At 46.1% G+C, this 21,193-nt stretch overlaps 1 protein-coding gene and 1 non-coding gene across 4 annotated transcripts in view; both read right to left on the bottom strand.

The window, feature by feature from the left end:
- LOC109885917 (alpha-actinin-1) overlaps positions 1-21,193 on the bottom strand; it is a 154,520-nt gene that overhangs the window by 75,177 nt on the left and 58,150 nt on the right. For all 3 annotated transcript variants that reach the window (XM_031829327.1, XM_031829328.1, XM_031829329.1), the window contains exons 4-5: positions 11,498-11,584; positions 10,554-10,641 (exon numbers count right to left, since the gene is read on the bottom strand). In XM_031829327.1, coding sequence (XP_031685187.1) covers positions 10,554-10,641; positions 11,498-11,584 — 175 coding nt within the window. The remainder of the gene's footprint in view (positions 1-10,553; positions 10,642-11,497; positions 11,585-21,193) is intronic.
- Positions 16,800-16,871, bottom strand: trnad-guc (transfer RNA aspartic acid (anticodon GUC)). Its single transcript has one exon. It is a non-coding gene; the product is annotated as a tRNA-Asp (tRNA).

Below are 21,193 nucleotides of genomic sequence, written 5' to 3'. Positions count from 1 at the left end.
CCAGGCCTCTGCAGGTGCCTAGCTCCACTCCTATTCCCCAGGCGCTCTCTTTTGACGCTTCTGTAACCGTAATAGCCTTGGTTTCATGCATGTTAACATTAGAAGCCTCCTCCCTAAGTTTGTTCTATTCACTGCTTTAGCACACTCTGCCAACCCGGATGTTCTAGCTGTGTCTGATCCTGGCTTAGGAAGACCACCAAAAACTCAGACATTTTAATTCCAAACTACAACATTTTCAGACAAGATAGAACTGCCAAAGGGGGCGGTGTTGCAATCTACTGCAAAGATAGCCTGCAGAGTTCTGTCCTACTATCCAGGTCTGTACCCAAACAATTTGAACTTCTACTTTAAAAATCCACCTCTCTAAAAACAAGTCTCTCACGTTGCCGCCTGCTATAGGACCACCCTCTGCCCCCAGCTGTGCTCTGGACACCATATGTGAACTGATTGCCCCCCATCTATCTTCAGAGTTCGTGCTGCTAGGCGACCTAAACTGGAACATGCTTAACACCCCCAGCCAATCCTACAATCTAAACTTGATGCCCTCAATCTCACACAAATAATCAATGAACCTACCAGGTACCTCCCCAAAACCTTAAACACGGGCACCCTCATAGATATCATCCTAACCAACTTCCCCTCTAAATACACCTCTGCTGTCTTCAACCAAGATCTCAGCGATCACTGCCTCATTGCCTGCATCCGTAATGGGGTCAGCGGTCAAACGACCCTCCACTCATCACTGTAAAACGCTCCCTGAAACACTTCTGCGAGCAGGCCTTTCTAATCGACCTGGCCGGGGTATCCTGGAAGGATATTGATCTCATCCCGTCAGTAGAGGATGCCTGGATATTTTTTTAAATGCCTTCCTAACCATCTTAAATAAACATGCCCCATTTAAGAAATTTAGAACCAGGAACAGATATAGCCCTTGGTTCTCCCCAGACCTGACTGCCCTTAACCAACACAAAAACATCCTATGGCGTTCTGCATTAGCATCGAACAGCCCCCGTGATATGCAGCTGTTCAGGGAAGCTAGAATCATTATACACAGGCAGTTAGAAAGCCAAGGCTAGCTTTTTCAAGCAGAAATTTGCTTCCTGCAACACTAACTCAAAAAAGTTCTGGGACACTGTAAAGTCCATGGAGAATAAGAACACCTCCTCCCAGCTGCCCACTGCACTGAAGATAGGAAACACTGTCACCACTGATAAATCCACCATAATTGAGAATTTCAATAAGCATTTTTCTACGGCTGGCCATGCTTTCCACCTGGCTACTCCTACCCCGGACAACAGCACTGCACCCCCAACAGCAACTCGCCCAAGCCTTCCCCATTTCTCCTTCTCCCAAATCCATTCAGCTGATGTTCTGAAAGAGCTGCAAAATCTGGACCCCTACAAATCAGCCGGGCTAGACAATCTGGACCCTTTCTTTCTAAAATTATCTGCCGAAATTGTTGCCACCCCTATTACTAGCCTGTTCAACCTCTCTTTCGTGTCGTCTGAGATTCCCAAGATTGGAAAGCAGCTGCGGTCATCCCCCTCTTCAAAGGGGGGGACACTCTTGACCCAAACTGCTACAGACCTATATCTATCCTACCGTGCCTTTCTAAGGTCTTCGAAAGCCAAGTCAACAAACAGATTACCGACCATTTCGAATCTCACCATACCTTCTCTGCTATGCAATCCGGTTTCAGAGCTGGTCATGGGTGCACCTCAGCCACGCTCAAGGTCCTAAACGATATCTTAACCGCCATCGATAAGAAACATTACTGTGCAGCCGTATTCATTGATCTGGCCAAGGCTTTCGACTCTGTCAATCACCATATCCTCATCGGCAGACTCGACAGCCTTGGTTTCTCAAATGATTGCCTCGCCTGGTTCACCAACTACTTCTCTGATAGAGTTCAGTGTGTCAAATCGGAGGGTCTGCTGTCCGGACCTCTGGCAGTCTCTATGGGGGTGCCACAGGGTTCAATTCTTGGACCGACTCTCTTCTCTGTATACATCAATGAGGTCGCTCTTGCTGCTGGTGAGTCCCTGATCCACCTCTACGCAGACGACACCATTCTGTATACTTCCGGCCCTTCTTTGGACACTGTGTTAACAACCCTCCAGGCAAGCTTCAATGCCATACAACTCTCCTTCCGTGGCCTCCAATTGCTCTTAAATACAAGTAAAACTAAATGCATGCTCTTCAACCGATCGCTACCTGCACCTACCCGCCTGTCCAACATCACTACTCTGGACGGCTCTGACTTAGAATACGTGGACAACTACAAATACTTAGGTGTCTGGTTAGACTGTAAACTCTCCTTCCAGACCCATATCAAACATCTCCAATCCAAAGTTAAATCTAGAATTGGCTTCCTATTTCGCAACAAAGCATCCTTCACTCATGCTGCCAAACATACCCTTGTAAAACTGACCATCCTACCAATCCTCGACTTTGGCGATGTCATTTACAAAATAGCCTCCAATACCCTACTCAACAATTGGATGCAGTCTATCACAGTGCAATCCGTTTTATCACCAAAGCCCCATATACTACCCACCATTGCGACCTGTACGCTCTCGTTGGCTGGCCCTCGCTTCATACTCGTCGCCAAACCCACTGGCTCCATGTCATCTACAAGACCCTGCTAGGTAAGTCCCCCCTTATCTCAGCTCGCTGGTCACCATAGCATCTCCCACCTGTAGCACACGCTCCAGCAGGTATATCTCTCTAGTCACCCCCAAAACCAATTCTTTCTTTGGCCGCCTCTCCTTCCAGTTCTCTGCTGCCAATGACTGGAACGAACTACAAAAATCTCTGAAACTGGAAACACTTATCTCCCTCACTAGCTTTAAGCACCAACTGTCAGAGCAGCTCAAAGATTACTGCACCTGTACATAGCCCACCTATAATTTAGCCCAAACAACTACCTCTTTCCCAACTGTATTTAATTTTTATTTATTTATTTATTTGCTCCTTTGCACCCCATTATTTTTTATTTCTACTTTGCACATTCTTCCATTGCAAAACTACCATTCCAGTATTTTACTTGCTATATTGTACTTACTTTGCCATCATGGCCTTTTTTGCCTTTACCTCCCTTCTCACCTCATTTGCTCACATTGTATATAGACTTGTTTATACTGCATTATTGACTGTATGTTTGTTTTTACTCCATGTGTAACTCTGTGTCGTTTATCTGTCGAACTGCTTTGCTGTATCTTGGCCAGGTCGCAATTGTAAATGAGAACTTGTTCTCAACTTGCCTACCTGGTTAATAAAGGTAAAATAAAAATAAATAAAAAACCAAGGACTGATCACTCCAATCACAAAAGTGTGAGGGACAAATTTGACCCCCAATAACTACCGGTGGAATATGCGTCGACAGCAGCCTTGAAAATCTCTGCATTATCATTAACAGCAGACTCGTACATTTCCTCAGTGAAAACAAAGTGTGCAAAGCTGTCATCAAGGGTAAAGGGTGGCTACTTTGAAGAATATAAAATATCAAATATATTTTTGATGTGTTTAACACTTGTTAGGTTACTACATGATTCCATATGGTTATTTCATAGTTTGGATGTCTTCAATATTATTCTACAATGTAGAAAATAGTAAACTAAAGAAAAAACTCTGGAATAGTAAGTGTGTCCAACCTTTTGACTGGTACTGTATCTAATCAACACATTTGCGAGGGAACTAGAACAGTCTGCAGCACCCGGCCTACCCTACTAGAATCTGAAGTCAAATGTCTTACTGTTTGCTGACGATCTGGTGCTTCTGTCACCAACCAAGGAGGGGGCCTACAGCAGCACCTAGATCTTCTGCACAGATTCTGCCAGACCTTTGGCACTGACAGTAAATCTCAGTAAGACCAAAATAATGGTGTTACAAAAAAAGGTCCAGTCACCAGGACCACAAATACAAATTCCATCTAGACACTGTTGCCCTAGAGCACACCAAAAAAACTATACATACCTTGGCCTAAACATCAGCGCCACAGGTAACTTCCCTGACAGTAAATCCGCTGTTTTGAATGAATGCTTACGAGCCTGCTGCTGCCTACCACCACTCAGTCAGACTGCTCTATCAAATCATAGACTTAATTATGAACATAATAACACACAGAAATACGAGCCTTAGGTCATTAATATGGTTCAAATCCGGAAACGATCATTTCGAAAACAAAACGTTTATTCTTTCAGTGAAATACGGAACCGTTGGGTATTTTTATCTAACGGGTGGCATCCCTGTCTAAATATTGCTGTTACATTGCACAACCTTCAATGTTATGTTATGTCATAAATTATGTAAATTCCTGGCAAAATAATGACGGTCTTTGTTAGGAAGAAACACAGTTCGCAACGAGCCAGGCGTACCAAACTGTTGCATATACCCTGACTCTGCGTGCAATGAACACAAGATAAATGACACAATTTCACCTGGTTAATATTGCCTGCTGACCTGGATTTATTTTAAGTAAATAGGCAGGTCTAAAAAATTTTACTTCTGTGTATTGATTTAAGAAAGGCATTGATGTTTATGGTTAGGTACAATTAATGCCCTTTTGTAAATCATCACCCGTTTGGCAAAGTTGAAGTAGGCTGTGATTCGATGATAAATTAATTAAATTAACAGCCAGTTTCCTCGTGGATTGCAGCTACCATGTAGTTTCCTCGTGGATTGCAGCTACCATGTAGTTTCATCATGGATTACAGCCCTACCAGTTTCCTCATGGATTGCAGCCTACCAGTTTCCTCATGGATTACAGCCTGCCAGTTTCCTCATGGATTGCAGCCTGCCAGTTTCCTCATGGATTGCAATGTAATCGGCATCCGAAATAGGCAGATTACCGATTGTTGTGAAAACTTGAAATCGCCCCTAATTAATCGGCCAAGGTCGACCTTAAACATCAGCGCCACAGGTAACTTCCACAAAGCTGTGAACGATCTGAGAGACAAGGCAAGAATGGCCTTCTATGCCATCAAAAGGAACATAAAATTTAACATACCAATTAGGATCTGGCAAAAAAAATACTTGAATCAGTTATAGACCCATTGCCCTTTATGGTTGTGAGGTCTGGGGTCCGGCTCACCAACCAAGAATTCACAAAATGGGACAAACATCAAATGAGACTCTGCATGCAGAATTCTGCAAAAATATCCTCAGTATATAACATAAAACACCAAAATGCATGCAGAGCAGAATTAGGGCGATTTCCGCTGTCAAAATCCATAAAAGAGCAATTCAATTCTATCTAAAACCACCTAAAAAGAAGCGATTCTCAAACCCTCACTTACAGGACAGGTGAACCTGGAAACAAATCCCCTCAGCCAGCTGGTCCTGGGACTCTGTTCACAAACACAAACAGAGCCCCAGGACAGCAGCACAATTAGACCCAACCAAATCATGAGAAAACAAAAAGATAATTACATGAAACATTGGGAAAGAATTAACACAAAAAACAAAAGCAAACTAGAATGATATTTGACCCTAAACAGAGAGTACACAGTGGCAGAATACCTGACCACTGTGACTGACCCTAAACAGAGAGTACACAGTGGCAGAATACCTGACCACTGTGACTGACCCTAAACAGAGAGTACACAGTGGCAGAATACCTGACCACTGTGACTGACCCTAAACAGAGAGTACACAGTGGCAGAATACCTGACCACTGTGACTGACCCTAAACAGAGAGTACACAGTGGCAGAATACCTGACCACTGTGACTGACCCTAAACAGAGAGTACACAGCAGCAGAATACCTGACCACTGTGACTGACCCTAAACAGAGAGTACACAGTGGCAGAATACCTGACCACTGTTGACTGACCCTAAACAGAGAGTACCACAGTGGCAGTATACCTGACCACTGTGACTGACCCTAAACAGAGAGTACACAGTGCAAATACCTGACCACTGTGACTGGACCCTAAACAGAGAGTACACAGTGGCAGAATACCTGACCTCTGTGACTGACCCTAAACAGAGAGAACACAGTGGCAGAATACCTGACCACTGGGACTGACCCTAAACAGAGAGTACACAGTGGCAGAAATACCTGACCACTGTGACTGACCCTAAACAGAGAGTACACAGCAGCAGAATACCTGACCACTGTGACTGACCCTAAACAGAGAGTACACAGTGGCAGAATACCTGACCTCTGTGACTGACCCTAAACAGAGAGTACACAGTGGCAGAATACCTGACCACTGTGGACTGACCCTAAAACAGAGAGTACACAGTGGCAGAATACCTGACCACTGTGACTGACCCTAAACAGAGAGTACACAGTGGCAGAATACCTGACCACTGTGACTGACCCTAAACAGAGAGTACACAGTGGCAGAATACCTGACCACTGTGACTGACCCTAAACAGAGAGTACACAGTGGCAGAATACCTGACCACTGTGACTGACCCTAAACAGAGAGTACACAGTGGCAGAATACCTGACCACTGTGACTGACCCTAAACAGAGAGTACACAGCAGCAGAATACCTGACCACTGTGACTGACCCTAAACAGAGAGTACACAGTGGCAGAATACCTGACCACTGTGACTGACCCTAAACAGAGAGAACACAGCGGCAGAATACCTGACCTCTGTGACTGACCCTAAACAGAGAGTACACAGCGGCAGAATACCTGACCACTGTGACTGACCCTAAACAGAGAGTACACAGTGGCAGAATACCTGACCTCTGTGACTGACCCTAAACAGAGAGAACACAGTGGCAGAATACCTGACCACTGTGACTGACCCTAAACAGAGAGTACACAGTGGCAGAATACCTGACCACTGTGACTGACCCTAAACAGAGAGTACACAGCAGCAGAATACCTGACCACTGTGACTGACCCTAAACAGAGAGTACACAGTGGCAGAATACCTGACCACTGTGACTGACCCTAAACAGAGAGTACACAGCAGCAGAATACCTGACCACTGTGACTGACCCTAAACAGAGAGTACACAGTGGCAGAATACCTGACCTCTGTGACTGACCCTAAACAGAGAGTACACAGCGGCAGAATACCTGACCACTGTGACTGACCCTAAACAGAGAGTACACAGTGGCAGAATACCTGACCTCTGTGACTGACCCTAAACAGAGAGTACACAGTGGCAGAATACCTGACCACTGTGACTGACCCTAAACAGAGAGTACACAGTGGCAGAATACCTGACCACTGTGACTGACCCTAAACAGAGAGTACACAGTGGCAGAATACCTGACCACTGTGACTGACCCTAAACAGAGAGTACACAGTGGCAGAATACCTGACCACTGTGACTGACCCTAAACAGAGAGTACACAGCAGCAGAATACCTGACCACTGTGACTGACCCTAAACAGAGAGTACACAGTGGCAGAATACCTGACCACTGTGACTGACCCTAAACAGAGAGTACACAGCAGCAGAATACCTGACCACTGTGACTGACCCTAAACAGAGAGTACACAGCAGCAGAATACCTGACCACTGTGACTGACCCTAAACAGAGAGTACACAGTGGCAGAATACCTGACCACTGTGACTGACCCTAAACAGAGAGTACACAGGGGCAGAATACCTGACCACTGTGACTGACCCTAAACAGAGAGTACACAGTGGCAGAATAGCCCTGTCTGACTCTGCTGTGGCCTGACTCTGCTGTGGCGTGACTCTGCTGTGGCCTGACTCTGCTGTGGCCTGACTCTGCTGTGGCCTGACCCTGCTGTGGCCTGACCCTGCTGTGGCCTGACCCTGTTGTGGCCTGACTCTGCTGTGGCCTGACTCTGCTGTGGCCTGACTCCGCTGTGGCCTGACTCCGCTGTGGCCTGACTCCGCTGTGGCCTGACTCCGCTGTGGCCTGACTCTGCTCCGAGGCCTGACTCTGCTCCGAGGCCTGACTCTGCTCCGAGGCCTGACTCTGCTCCGAGGCCTGACTCTACTCCGAGGCCTGACTCTGCTGTGGCCTGAGTCTGCTCCGAGGCCTGACTCTGCTGTGGCCTGACTCTGCTCCGAGGCCTGACTCTGCTCCGAGGCCTGACTCTGCTGTGGACTGACTCTGCTCCGAGGCCTGACTCTGCTGTGGCCTGACTCTGCTGTGGCCTGACTCTGCTGTGGCCTGACTCTGCTCCGAATAAAAAAATTAAAAAAATAATAAGTGCACTACATATGGAATAGGGTGCCATTTGGGACGCAAGCTTGGTATATTGGCTGTAAACTCTCTCAGTTTTCTGTTACCATCACCATCCTATTCCCTATGTCATGCACTACTGTTGACACACTGGGTCTGTACTATAGGGTGCACTATAGGGGGATGTATTATAGGATGGTGTACTATAGGGTGGTGTACTATAGGGTGGTGTACTATAGGGTGGTGTACTATAGGGGGATGTACTATAGGGTGGTATACTATAGGGTGGTGTACTATAGGGTGGTGTACTATAGGGTGGTGTACTATAGGGGGATGTACTATAGGGTGGTGTACTATATGGGGACGTACTATAGAGTGGTGTACTATAGGGGGATGTACTATAGGGTGGTGTACTATAGGGTGGTGTACTATAGGGGGGTGTACTATAGGGTGGTGTACTATAGGGGGGTGTACTATAGGGGGATGTACTATAGGGTGGTGTACTATAGGGGGGTGTACTATAGGGTGGTGTACTATAGGGTGGTGTACTATAGGGTGGTGTACTATAGGGTGGTGTACTATAGGGGGATGTACTATAGGGTGGTGTACTATAGGGTGGTGTACTATAGGGTGGTGTACTATAGGGTGGTGTACTATAGGGTGGTGTACTATAGGGTGGTGTACTATAGGGGGGTGTACTATAGGGGTGTACTATAGGGTGGTGTACTATAGGGGGATGTACTATAGGGGGGTGTACTATAGGGGGGATGTATTATAGGATGGTGTACTATAGGGGGGGTGTACTATAGGGTGGTGTACTATAGGGTGGTGTACTATAGGGGGATGTACTATAGGGTGGGGTACTATAGGGTGGTGTACTATAGGGTGGTGTACTATAGGGGGGTGTACTATAGGGGGTGTACTATAGGGTGGTGTACTATATAGTGTACTATAGGGTGGTGTACTATAGGGTGGTGTACTATAGGGTGATGTACTATAGGGTGGTGTACTATAGGGTGGTGTTCTAGGGTGGTGTTACTATAGGGTGGTGTACTATAGGGTGATGTACTATAGGGGGATGTACTATAGGGTGGTGTTCTATAGGGTGGTGTACTATAGGGTGGTGTACTATAGGGTGGTGTACTATAGGGTGTACTATAGGGTGGTGTACTATATAGTGTACTATAGGGTGGTGTACTATAGTGTACTATAGGGTGGTGTACTATAGTGTACTATAGGGTGGTGTACTATATAGTGTACTATAGGGTGGTGTACTATATAGTGTACTATAGGGTGGTGTACTATAGGGTGGTGTACTATAGGGTGATGTACTATAGGGTGATGTACTATAGGGTGGTGTACTATAGGGTGGTGTACTATAGGGTGGTGTACTATATGGTGGTGTACTATAGGGTGGTGTACTATAGGGAGGTGTACTATAGGGTGGTGTACTATATGGTGGTGTACTATAGGGTGTACTATAGGGTGGTGTACTATATAGTGTACTATAGGGTGGTGTACTATAGGGTGGTGTACTATAGGGTGGTGTACTATAGGGTGGTGTACTATAGGGTGGTGTACTATAGTGTACTATAGGGTGGTGTACTATAGGGTGGTGTACTATATAGTGTACTATAGGGTGGTGTACTATAGTGTACTATAGGGTGGTGTACTATAGGGTGGTGTACTATAGGGTGGTGTACTATATAGTGTACTATTGGGTGGTGTACTATAGTGTACTATATGGTGGTGTACTATAGGGTGTACTATAGGGTGGTGTGCTATATAGTGTACTATAGGGTGGTGTACTATAGTGTACTATAGGGTGGTGTACTATAGGGTGGTGTACTATAGGGTGGTGTACTATATAGTGTACTATAGGGTGGTGTACTATAGGGTGGTGTACTATAGGGTGGTGTACTATATAGTGTACTGTAGAGTGTACTATAGGGTGGTGTACTATATAGTGTACTATAGGGTGGTGTACTATAGGGTAGTGTACTATAGGGTGGTGTACTATATAGTGTATAATAGGGTGGTGTACTATAGTGTACTATAGGGTGGTGTACTATATAGTGTACTATAGGGTGGTGTACTATAGGGTAGTGTACTATAGGGTGGTGTACTATAGGGTGGTGTACTATAGTGTACTATAGGGTGTACTATAGGGAATAGAATGCCATATGACTAGGTACCCCCCTCTCCCTTTCCATAGGGGCTGCAGGTAGCCTAGTGGCTAAGAGCGTTGGGCCAGTAACCCGGAAAGTTCGCTGGTTAGAATCCCCAAACCGACTAGGTGAAACGTCTGCCGATGCGCCCTTGAGCAAAGGCACTTCACCCTAATAGCTCTTGTCAGTTGCTCTCGGGAAGAGCGTCGACTACAACGTAAATGTAAAATGGGACCCAGATTCCTTTATATTACCTAATGTGAAAGTTCTGAATGTTGACGTTCTTGTAAGGAGCAGTCTTTCTCTGGCACCACAGAAGAAGACCCTCTTTAGCTGATGTTTCTGTGGGTGAAAACAAATCAACAAGAAGTTAGTTAGTTCGGGTTCGGCGTCACTACAGACCCTGGTTTGATTCCCGGGCTGTATCACAACCAGCGGTGTTGGGGAGTCCCATAGGGCGGCGCACAATTGGCACGGCTTCGTCCGGGTTAGGGCGGCAGGGTAGCCTAGTGGTTAGAGCGTTGGACTAGTAACCGAAAGGTTGCAAGTTCAAATCCCCGAGCTGACAAGGTACAAAATCTGTCGTTCTGTCCCTGAACAGGCAGTTAACCCACTGTTCCTAGGCCGTCATTGAAAATAAGAATTTGTTCTTAACTGACTTGCCTAGTTAAATAAAGGTAAAATAAAAATTGTAAAATAAAAATGTGTTCTTTTAACTGACACGCCTAGTTAAATAAACTTAAACATAAATAATAACAATGTGTCATTGTCTTAAATGGCACACTATTCCCAAGGGGCCCTTGTCTAAAGTAGTGCACTACATAGGGAATAGGGGTGCCATTTAAGACTCATTTTTAACCTGGACTGTCTCTATTTAACCCGTTTGAACTAATCACATTTAACCAGTCTGAATGAATCACATTGTGGTTTTCAAATCAGAGTGGTAGTCATGTGTCACCTCTGAAACATCTGAAACATCTCTGAAACACCTCAAACATCTCTGAAACATCTCAAGCATCTCTGAAACATCTCTGGAACATCTCAAACATCTCTGAAACATCTCAAACATGTCAGGTCTCCATTATAAAGGAAGATTTGTTTTAATTAGATCGAAACACTAGTAGGAAGAATGTCGGTAATCGTTGCCATCGACAGAGTCCCTTCAGCCGACCCGAGAAAGACATCGACATCCTGGTACCTTCCACAGAGATGTCCTGGATGGCGAAGCGAAGGATTATGGTCCAGATCATTCCCAGGGTCATTTTAGCGTTGCCGTCGACGATCTCTGCAGAAGAGGAGAGGAGAGGAGAGGAGAGGAGAGGAGAGGAGAGGAGAGGAGAGGAGAGGAGAGGAGAGGAGAGGAGAGGAGAGGAGAGGAGAGGAGAGGAGAGGAGAGGAGAGAGACCATGTTGTTGTGAGTTTATATTTACAGTTTACTGTTTCACAGTATAGCAGATCCACTGCTGGTGAACAGGATAACACTGTTGGCCTGAGTTCATTTACAGAAGTTCTGGATCAATCCGTCAATAGTTTGTCTGTGGTGATCAGGCAGCATCAAACTAGCAGACTATTTTGAGTCATTGCTGTCCGATGTTGTTGTTGATGATGTGAACCCTCTCCTCCTACTCTCTCTAGGTCACCCTGCCGCTCCTCTCCTCCCCAAATGAATCATATGTTTCTACCTCCTAATCTCAGAAAACACAGCTAGGATACACAGTGTATGTGTTAGACAGTCACTGAACTGAACTGGGGCGGCAGGTAGCCTAGTGGTTAGAGCGTTGGACTAGTAAACCAAAGGTTTCTAGATTGAATCCCAGAGCTGACAAAATCTGTCGTTCTGCCCCTGAACAAGGCACTGTTCCTAGGACCCTGTTCCCCAGGACCCTGTTCCCTAGGACCCTGCTCCCTGTTCCCTAGGACCCTGTTCCCTAGGACCCTGCTCCCTAGGACCCTGTTCCCCAGGGCCATGTTCCCTAGGACCCTGTTCACTAGGACCCTGCTCCCTAAGACCCTGTTCCCTAGGACCCTGCTCCCTAGGACCCTGCTCCCTAGGACCCTGCTCCCCAGGACCCTGTTCCATAGGACCCTGTTCCCTAGGACCCTGCTACCTAGGACCCTGCTTCCTAGGACTATGTTCCCCAGGATCCAGCTCCCTTTTCCCTATGACCCTTCTCCCTAGGACCCTGTTCCCTAGGACCCTGTTCCCTAGGACCCTGTTCCCTAGGACCCTGTTCCCTAGGACCCTGCTCCCTAGAACCCTGTTCCCTACACCCTGCTCCCTAGCACCCTGTTCCCTAGGACCCTGCTCTGTAGGACCCTCCTCCCTAGGACCCTGCTCCCTAGGACCCTGTTCCCTAGGACCCTGCTCCCTAGGACCCTGCTCCCTAGGACCCTGCTCCCTAGGACCCTGTTCCCTAGGACCCTGTTCCCTAGGACCCTGTTCCCTAGGACCCTACTCCCAAAGACACTGTTCCCTAGGACCCTGCTCCCTACTTCCTATTCCCTAGGACCCTGCTCCCTAGCACCCTGTTCCCTAGGACCCTGTTTCCTAGGACCCTGCTCCCTGGGACCCTACTCCCAAAGACACTGTTCCCTAGGACCCAGCACCCTGTTCCATAGGATGCTGCTCCGTAGGATCCTGTTCCCTAGGACTCTGTTCCCTAGGACCCATAGACATATTCTATACATGCTCCCAAAAATGTAATGGGTAAAGCATCTATAAAGTGTGCAAGGGTCTCTGGTCAAATGCAGTGCACTCAATAGGGAATAGGGAGGCATTTTGGACGAAACCACCCTGTCTCCTGTCACTAACCCCTTACCCCCCACCACCTCACATGGCCCTCTGCCTGCCCTGCCGCCTTCCATGAGCTGTAGCCTCTGTTATTAGTTTCCACAGCCTGAACTACTGCCCCCACCCCTCGTCCAGTCAAACTGCCTTCTAACAAGCCTAGGCTAACTGTATCCAGCCCCCTGTCCTGGCCCCGGCTCCCTCCCCAGTCCCAGGGCAGCAAGGGTCCAAGAGGGGATTCCAATTGGCTAATCTGTCTGGAATGCAAGTCTGGTTTAGGCTTTTTTATTTTGGCTTCGCTGTGGATTAACCCCAGGAGAAGAAGAGAGGGCGAGAGAGAGAAAGAGATAGAGAGAGATAGGGGGAGGGAGAGAGACAGAGGCAGAGACAGAGAGAGAGAGACAGACAGAGAGAAAGATGGGGAGAGGGGGGGGGGGAGAGCAGAAACCAAGACATCATCAAGGAAATCAGAAATACAGACATTGTCATCCTACAAGAAACATGGTATAGAGGAGACGGACCCACTGGTTGCCCTCTAGGTTACAGAGAGCTGGTAGTCCCATCCACCAAACTACCAGGTGTGAAACAGGGAAGAGACTCAGAGGGTATGCTAATTTGGTATAGAGCAGACCTAACTCATTCCATTAAATTAATCAAATTAATCAAAACAGGAACATTTTACATCTGGCTAGAAATTAATAAGGAAATTATCTCAACAGAGAAAAATGTCCTCATGTGTGCTACCAAGAGTATATCCCCCCACTAGAATCCCCATACTTTAACGAAGACAGCTTCTCCATCCTGGAGGGGGAAATCAATCATTTCCAGGCCCAGGGACATGTACTAGTCTGTGGAAAGCTAAATGCCAGAACTGAACAAGAACCTGACACCATCAGCACACAGGGGGACAAACACCTAACTGGAGGTGACAGCATTCCTTCCTCCATATGCCCCCTAGTCACCCCTAGTCACCACTATGACAACATAACCAACAACAACGGGTCACAACTCCTGCACCTCTGTCGCACGCTGGGTATGTACAGTTTAAGTCGGAAGTTTACATTCACCTTAGCCAAATACATTTAAACTCAGTTTCACAATTCCTGACATTTAATCCTAGTAAAATTCCCTGTTTTAGGTCAGTTAGGATCACCACTTGATTCTAAGAATGTGAAATGTCAGAATAATAGTAGTGAGAATGATTTATTTCAGCTTTTATTAATTTCATCACATTCCCAGTGGGTCAGAAGTTTACATACACTCAATTAGTATTTGGTAGCATTGCCTGTAAATTGTTTAACTTGGGTCAAACGTTTCGGGTAGCCTTCCACAAGTGTCCCACAATAAGTTGGGTGAATTTCGGCCCATTCCTCCTGACAGAGCTGGTGTAACTGAGTCAGGTTTGTAGGCCTCCTTGCTCGCACACGCTTTTTTAGTTATGTCCACAAATTTTCTATGGGATTGAGGTCAGGGCTTTGTGATGGCTACTCCAATACCTTGACTTTGTTGTCCTTGAAGCCATTTTGCCACAACTTTGGAAGTATGCTTGGGATCATTGTCCATTTGGAAGACCCATTTGCGACCAAGCTTTAACTTCCTGACTGATGTCTTGAGATGTTGCTTCAATATATCCACATAATTTTCCACCCTCATGATGCCATCTATTTTGTGAAGTACACCAGTCCCTCCTGCAGCAAAGCACGCCCACAACATGATGCTGCCACCCCCGTGCTTCACGGTTGGGATGGTGTTCTTCGGCTTGCAAGCCTCCCTCTTTTTCCTCCAAACATAACAATGGTCATTATGGCCAAACAGTTCTATTTTTGTTTCATCAGACCAGATGACATATCTCCAAAAAGTATGATATTTGTCCCCATGTGCAGCTGCAAACCGTAGTCTGGCATTTTTTATGGCGGTTTTGGAGCAGTGGCTTCTTCCTTGCTGAGTGGCCTTTCGGGTTTTGTCAATATAGGACTCGTTTTACTGTGAATATAGATACTTTAGTACCTGTTTCCTTCAGCATCTTCACAAGGTCCTTTGCTGTTGTTCTGGGATTGATTTGCACTTTTCGCACCAAAGTACGTTCATCTCTAGGAGACAGAATGCATCTCCTTCCTGAGCGGTATGATGGCCGCTTGGTCTCATGGTGTTTATACTTGCGTACTATTGTTTGTACAGATGAACGTGGTACCTTCAGGGGTTTGGAAATTGCTCCCAAGGATGAACCAGACTTGTGGAGGTCTACAATGATTTGGCTGATTTCTTTTGATTTTCCCATGATGTCAAGCAAAGAGACACTGAGTTTGAAGGTAGACCTTGAAATACATCCACAGGTACACCTCCAATTGACTCAAATGATATCAATTAGCCTATCAGAAGCTTCTAAAGCCATGACATCATTTTCTGGAATTTAATAACAATAAACATTAATAAAATAAAAATATTCGACCTTTCAGCTTCTAAAAATGTCACGCAGACAACCTAAGAAAAAAAGAGAAGTGGTTTGATGAAGAATGCAAAAACCTAAGAAAGAAATTGAGAAACCTGTCCAACCAAAAACATAGAGACCCAGAAAACCTGAGTCTACGCCTTTACTATGGTGAATCACTGAAGCAATACAGAAATACACTACGGAAAAACAAGGAACAGCACGTCAGAAATCAGCTCAATTTGATTGAAGAATCCATAGAATCTAACCACTTTTGGGAAAATTTGAAAACACTAAACAAACAACAACACAAAGAATTAAAGACAGAAAGAGAGAAATAGAGACAGACAGACAGAGAGAGAGAGACAGAGAGAGACAGAGAGAGACAGACAGCTAGAAAAACTGACAGGCAGACAGAGAGAGATAGGGGACCCCAGCGAGTAGGGGGGTGGGGCAGATGGGGCAGATCCATTAATTGACCCTCAGGCTGTAATCAATGAACCTCTTTAGCTCAGCTTCTGAGGGGTAGGAGAGGAGATGGGGGAGGGTAATAGAGGGGGAGCGACCCAACAATGCTTTTGAGGGATGCGGTGTGAAGCTACAAGTGTGATCGCCACGGACACAGTCACACAGTCACACACACACACACACACACACACACACACACACACACACACACACACACACACACACACACACACACACACACACACACACACACACACACACACACACACACACACACACACACACACAGAAAAGTCCAGAGGGCCTGGTTGCTGACAGTGTCTGAGAGGAGAGGTTGTTTTGGGTTCAGCTAAAAGGAATAAAATGCCTTCGGATTCAGACCCCTTGACTTTTTCCACATTTTATTAGATTACAGCCTTATTCTAAAATTGATTAAATAGTTTTTTTCCCCTCATCAATCTACACACAATACTCCATAATGACAAAGCAATAGTTTGATAGTTGATCGTTTTTCATTTACATAAGTATTCAGACCCTTTACTTACTCAGTACTTTGTTGGCAGCGATTACAGTCTCGAGTTTTCTTGGGTATGAAACTACTTTTTAAAATTTATTTTACCTTTATTTAACGAGGCAAGTCAGTTAAGAACAAATTCTTATTTTCAATGACGGCCTAGGAACAGTGGGTTAACTGCCTGTTCAGGGGCAGAACAACAGATTTGTACCTTGTCAGCTCTGGATTTTGAACTTGCAACCTTTCGGTTACTAGTCCAACACTCTAACCACTAGGCTACCCTGCCACCCCAAACATTTTTTCTCCCCGTCGGGGAATTGAACCCCGGTCTCCCGCGTGACAGGCGGGGATACTGACCACTATACTAACGAGGACGCTTTTTCACCCCTGTATTTAGGGAGTTTCCCCCATTCTTCTCTGCAGATCCTCTCAAGCTCTGTCAGGTTGGAGGGGGAGCATTGCGGCATAGCTATTTTCAGGACTCTCCAGAGATACTCAATCGGGTTCAAGTCCGGGAAACTCAAGTACATTCAGAGACTTACCGTACCAAAGCCAATCCTGCTTTATCTTGGCTGTGTTCTTAGGTGTCCTGTTGGAAGGTGAACCTTTGCCTCTAGTCTGAGGTCCTGAGCGCTCTGGAGCAGATTTTCATCAAGGATCTCTTTGTACTTTGCAACGTTCATCTTTGCCTCGATCCTGACTAGTCTCCCTGCCACTGGAAACATCCCTACAGCATGAGGGATGCTTCACCGTGCTTGAAACATGTAGGTATTACAGACTCAGTCAGGAAAAGGTTGAAAATGTCAGTGAAGACACTTGCCAGTTGGTCAGCGCATGCTTTGAGTACACGTCCTGGTAATCCATCTGGCTCTGCGGCCTTGTGAATGTTGACCTGTTTAAAGGTCTTGCTCACACCGGCTACGGAGAGCGTGATCACACAGTAGTCTGGAACAGCTGATCCTCTCATGCATGTTTCAGTGTTGCTTGCCCATAAGCGAGCATAAAAGGCATTTAGCTCTTCTGGTAGGCTCGTGTCAGTGGGCAGCTCGCTGCTGGGATTCCCTTTGTAGTCTGAGGTCCCGAGCGCTCTGGAGCAGGTTTTCATCATGGATCTCTCCGTACTTTGTTCCATTCATCTTTGCCTTGATCCTGAATAGTCTCCCAGTCCCTGGCGCTGAAAAACATCCCCACAGCATGATGCTGCCACCACCACCATGCTTCACCGTAGGGATGGTGCCAGGTTTCCTCCAGACGTGACGCTTGGCATTCAGGCCAAAGAGTTTAATCTTGGTTTCATCAGACAAGATAATCTTGTTTCTCATGGTCTGAGAGTCTTTTTGCTCTTAATTAAAGGACAGTCAAAGGACTGATATAAATACTATGCTCTCTTGAGTTGAGGAGAGACTGACTGCATCACTTCTTTTTATGAGAAACTTTAATGAGTTAAATCCCGAATTGTTTGCATAGTGAACTTACACACAGACCTGGCACACACACTTACCCCACCAGACATGCCACAGGGGGTCTTTTCATAGTCCCCAAATCCAGAACAAATTCAAGAAAGCGTACAGTGTTATATAGAGCCCTTATTGCATGGAATTTCCTTCCATCTCATATTGCTCAAATAAACAGCAAACCTGGTTTCAGAAAACAACACCAGAAAGCAACACCTTACGGCACAACACCTCTCCCCTATTGGACCTAGATAGTTTGTGTGTATGTATTGATATGCAGGCTACATGGGCCTTTTCAAACATGTATGTAGTTCTGTCCTTGAGCTGTTCTTGTCTAATGATGTTCTGTATTATGTCATTCTGTATTGTGTTTCATGTTCTGTGTTCTGTGTTCTGTGTTTCATGTTCTGTGTTCTGTGTTCTGTGTTCTGTGTTTTGTGTTTTGTGTTTTGTGTTTTGTGTTTTGTGTTCTGTGCTCTGTGTTCTGTGTTCTGTGTTCTGTGTTTTGTGTTTTGTGTTTTGTGTTTTGTGTTCTGTGCTCTGTGTTCTGTGTTTCATGTTCTGTGTTCTGTGTTCTGTGTTTTGTGTTTTGTGTTTTGTGTTCTGTGCTCTGTGTTCTGTGTTCTGTGTTCTGTGTTTTGTGTTTTGTGTTCTGTGTTCTGTGTTCTGTGTTCTGTGTTTTGTGTTTTGTGTTCTGTGCTCTGTGTTCTGTGTTCTGTGTGGACCCCAGGAAGAGTAGCTGCTGCTTTTGCAACAGCTAATGGGGATCCCAATAAAACACCAAAAATCTAATTCGATTAACTGATTAACTGAAGGCTTGGGCGCTGTTGTGATGCAACCATGCTCTCGATGGTGCAGCTGTAGAACTTGTTGAGGATCTGAGGACCCATGCTAAATCTTTTCAGTCTCCTGAGGGGGAATAGGTGTTGTCGTGTCCTCTTCACGACTGTCCACCGATCATCTCCACCGATCAGCTCTTTTGTTTTGCTCACGTTGAGGGAGAGTTTGTTGTCCTGGCACCACACTGCCAGGTGTCTGACCTCATCCCTGTAGACTGTTCTCATCGTCCGTAATCAGACCTATCACCACTGTGTTGTCGGTAAACTTAATGATGGTGCTGTAGTCGTGGGTGAAGGAAAGGACTAAGCGTAAAAGCCCTGAGGGGCCCCATGTTGAGAATCTGTGTGGTGGATGTGTTGCTACCTGGAGGGGGCCGTCAGGAAGTCCAGGATCAAGTTGCAGAGCCGCTTAGGATCCTTTAGTCCCCAGGATCTTAAGCTTAGTGATGAGCGTTTATGGCACTATGGTGTTGAATGCTGAGCTGTAGTCAAATGAACAGCATTCTCATGTAGGTGTTCCTTTTGTCCCGGTGGGAAAGGGCAGTGTGGAGTGCAATGGAGATTGCGTTATCTGTGGGTCTGTTGGGGCAGTGTCAGATTGGAGTGGGTGGGGAGTTTCTGAGATAATGGTGTTGATGTGAGTCATGACCAGCCTTTCAAAGCACTTCATGGCTACAGACGTGAGTGCTGTGGGGCGGTAGTCATTTAGGCGAGTTACCTTGGCGTTCTTGGGCACAGGGACAATGGAGGTCTGCTTGAAACATGTAGGTATTACAGACTCGGTCAGGGAGAGGTTGAAAATGAAAGTGTAGACAGTTGCCAGTTTGTCAGCACATGCTTGGAGTACGCGTCCGGATAATCCGTCTGGCCCTGCGGCCTTGTGAATGTTGACCTGGTCTTACTCACGTCGGCTACAGAGAACGTGATCACACAGTCATCCGGAACAGCTGGTGTTCTCATTCATGGTTCAGGGTTGCTTGCTGTGAAGTGAGCATAGAAGGTATTTAGCTTGTCTGGTAGGCTCGTGTCACTGGGCAGCTCACGGCTGGGTTTCCCTTTGTAGCCTGTAATAGTTTGCAAGCCCTTCCACATCCGAAGAACGTCAGAGCAGGTGTAGTAAGAATCATTCTTAGTCCTGTGTTGACGCTTTGCCTGTTTGATGGTTCGTCTGAGGGCATAGCAGGATTTCTTATAAGCTCCCAGATTAGTGTCCCGTTCCTTGAGAGCGGCAGCTCTAACCTTTAGCTCAGTGTGGATGTTGCCTGTAATCCATGGCTTCTAGTTGGGATATGTACGAACGGTCACTGTGGGGTTACTGAGGTGGTAAACTCCTCAAAGCCATCAGATGAATCCCGGAACATATTCCAGTCTGTGCTAGCAAAACAGTCCTGTAGCTTAGCATCCGCGTCATCAGACCACTTCTGTATTGAGCAAGACACTGGTGCTTCCTGCTTGAGTTTTTGCTTGTAAGCAGGAATTAGGAGGATAGAATTATGGTTAGATTTGCCAAATGGAGGTTGAGGGAGAGCTTTGTATGCGTCTCTGTGTGTGGAGTAAAGGTGGTGTAGAGTTTTTTTTCTTCCTGAGGTAGCACATGTGACATACTGGTAGAAATGAGGTAAAACAGATTTAAGTGTTCCTGCTTTAAAGTCCCCGGCTACTTGTTTGTTCATGGCCTTATACAGCTCGTTGAGGGTGGTCTTAGTGCCAGCATCATTTTGTGGTGGTAAGTAGATGGCTACGAAAAATATAGATGAGAACTCTCTTGGTAAATAGTGTGGTCTACAGCTTATCATGAGGTACTCTACCTCAGCCGAGCAAAACCTCGAGACATCTTTAATATTAGACGTTGCGCACCAGCTGTTGTTGACAAATAGACACACACCACCACCCCTCGTCTTACTGGAGGTTGCTGTTCTGTCATGCCGATGCAAGGAAAACCCAGCCAACTGTCCTCGTTCAGCCACGACTCGGTGAAACATAAGATAACACAGTTTTTAATGTCCCGTTGGAAGGATAGTCTCGAACTAAGCTCATCCAGTTTATTCTCCAGTGATTGCACATTCGCCAGTAGGACGGATGGTAAGGCATTGGGCGTCTCCTCTTCAGGACAGGGATTTGGGCCTGGTCTGGGAGGAGCCGTTAATCTTTCGACCTCCAATTCGTTAAAGAAAAAATCTTTGTCCAGTCCGAGATGAGTAACCGCTGTTCTGATGTCCAGAAGCTCGGTCATAAGAGACGGTGGCGGAAATGGTTACAAACACAGCAAAAAAACATACAGAATAACACGATTGGTTAGGAGCCCGTTAAAATGGCAGCCATCTCCTCCGGCGCTATCTTATCCATATTAGCCATCCGTCTTAGCTCCTCCTCCACATTTACTAGATTGTTTGAACAGTGCCT

The sequence above is a fragment of the Oncorhynchus kisutch genome, linkage group LG7, assembly GCF_002021735.2.
Source record: "Oncorhynchus kisutch isolate 150728-3 linkage group LG7, Okis_V2, whole genome shotgun sequence".
NCBI lineage: Eukaryota > Metazoa > Chordata > Actinopteri > Salmoniformes > Salmonidae > Oncorhynchus > Oncorhynchus kisutch.
This window is presented reverse-complemented; position numbering and strand designations above follow the sequence as displayed.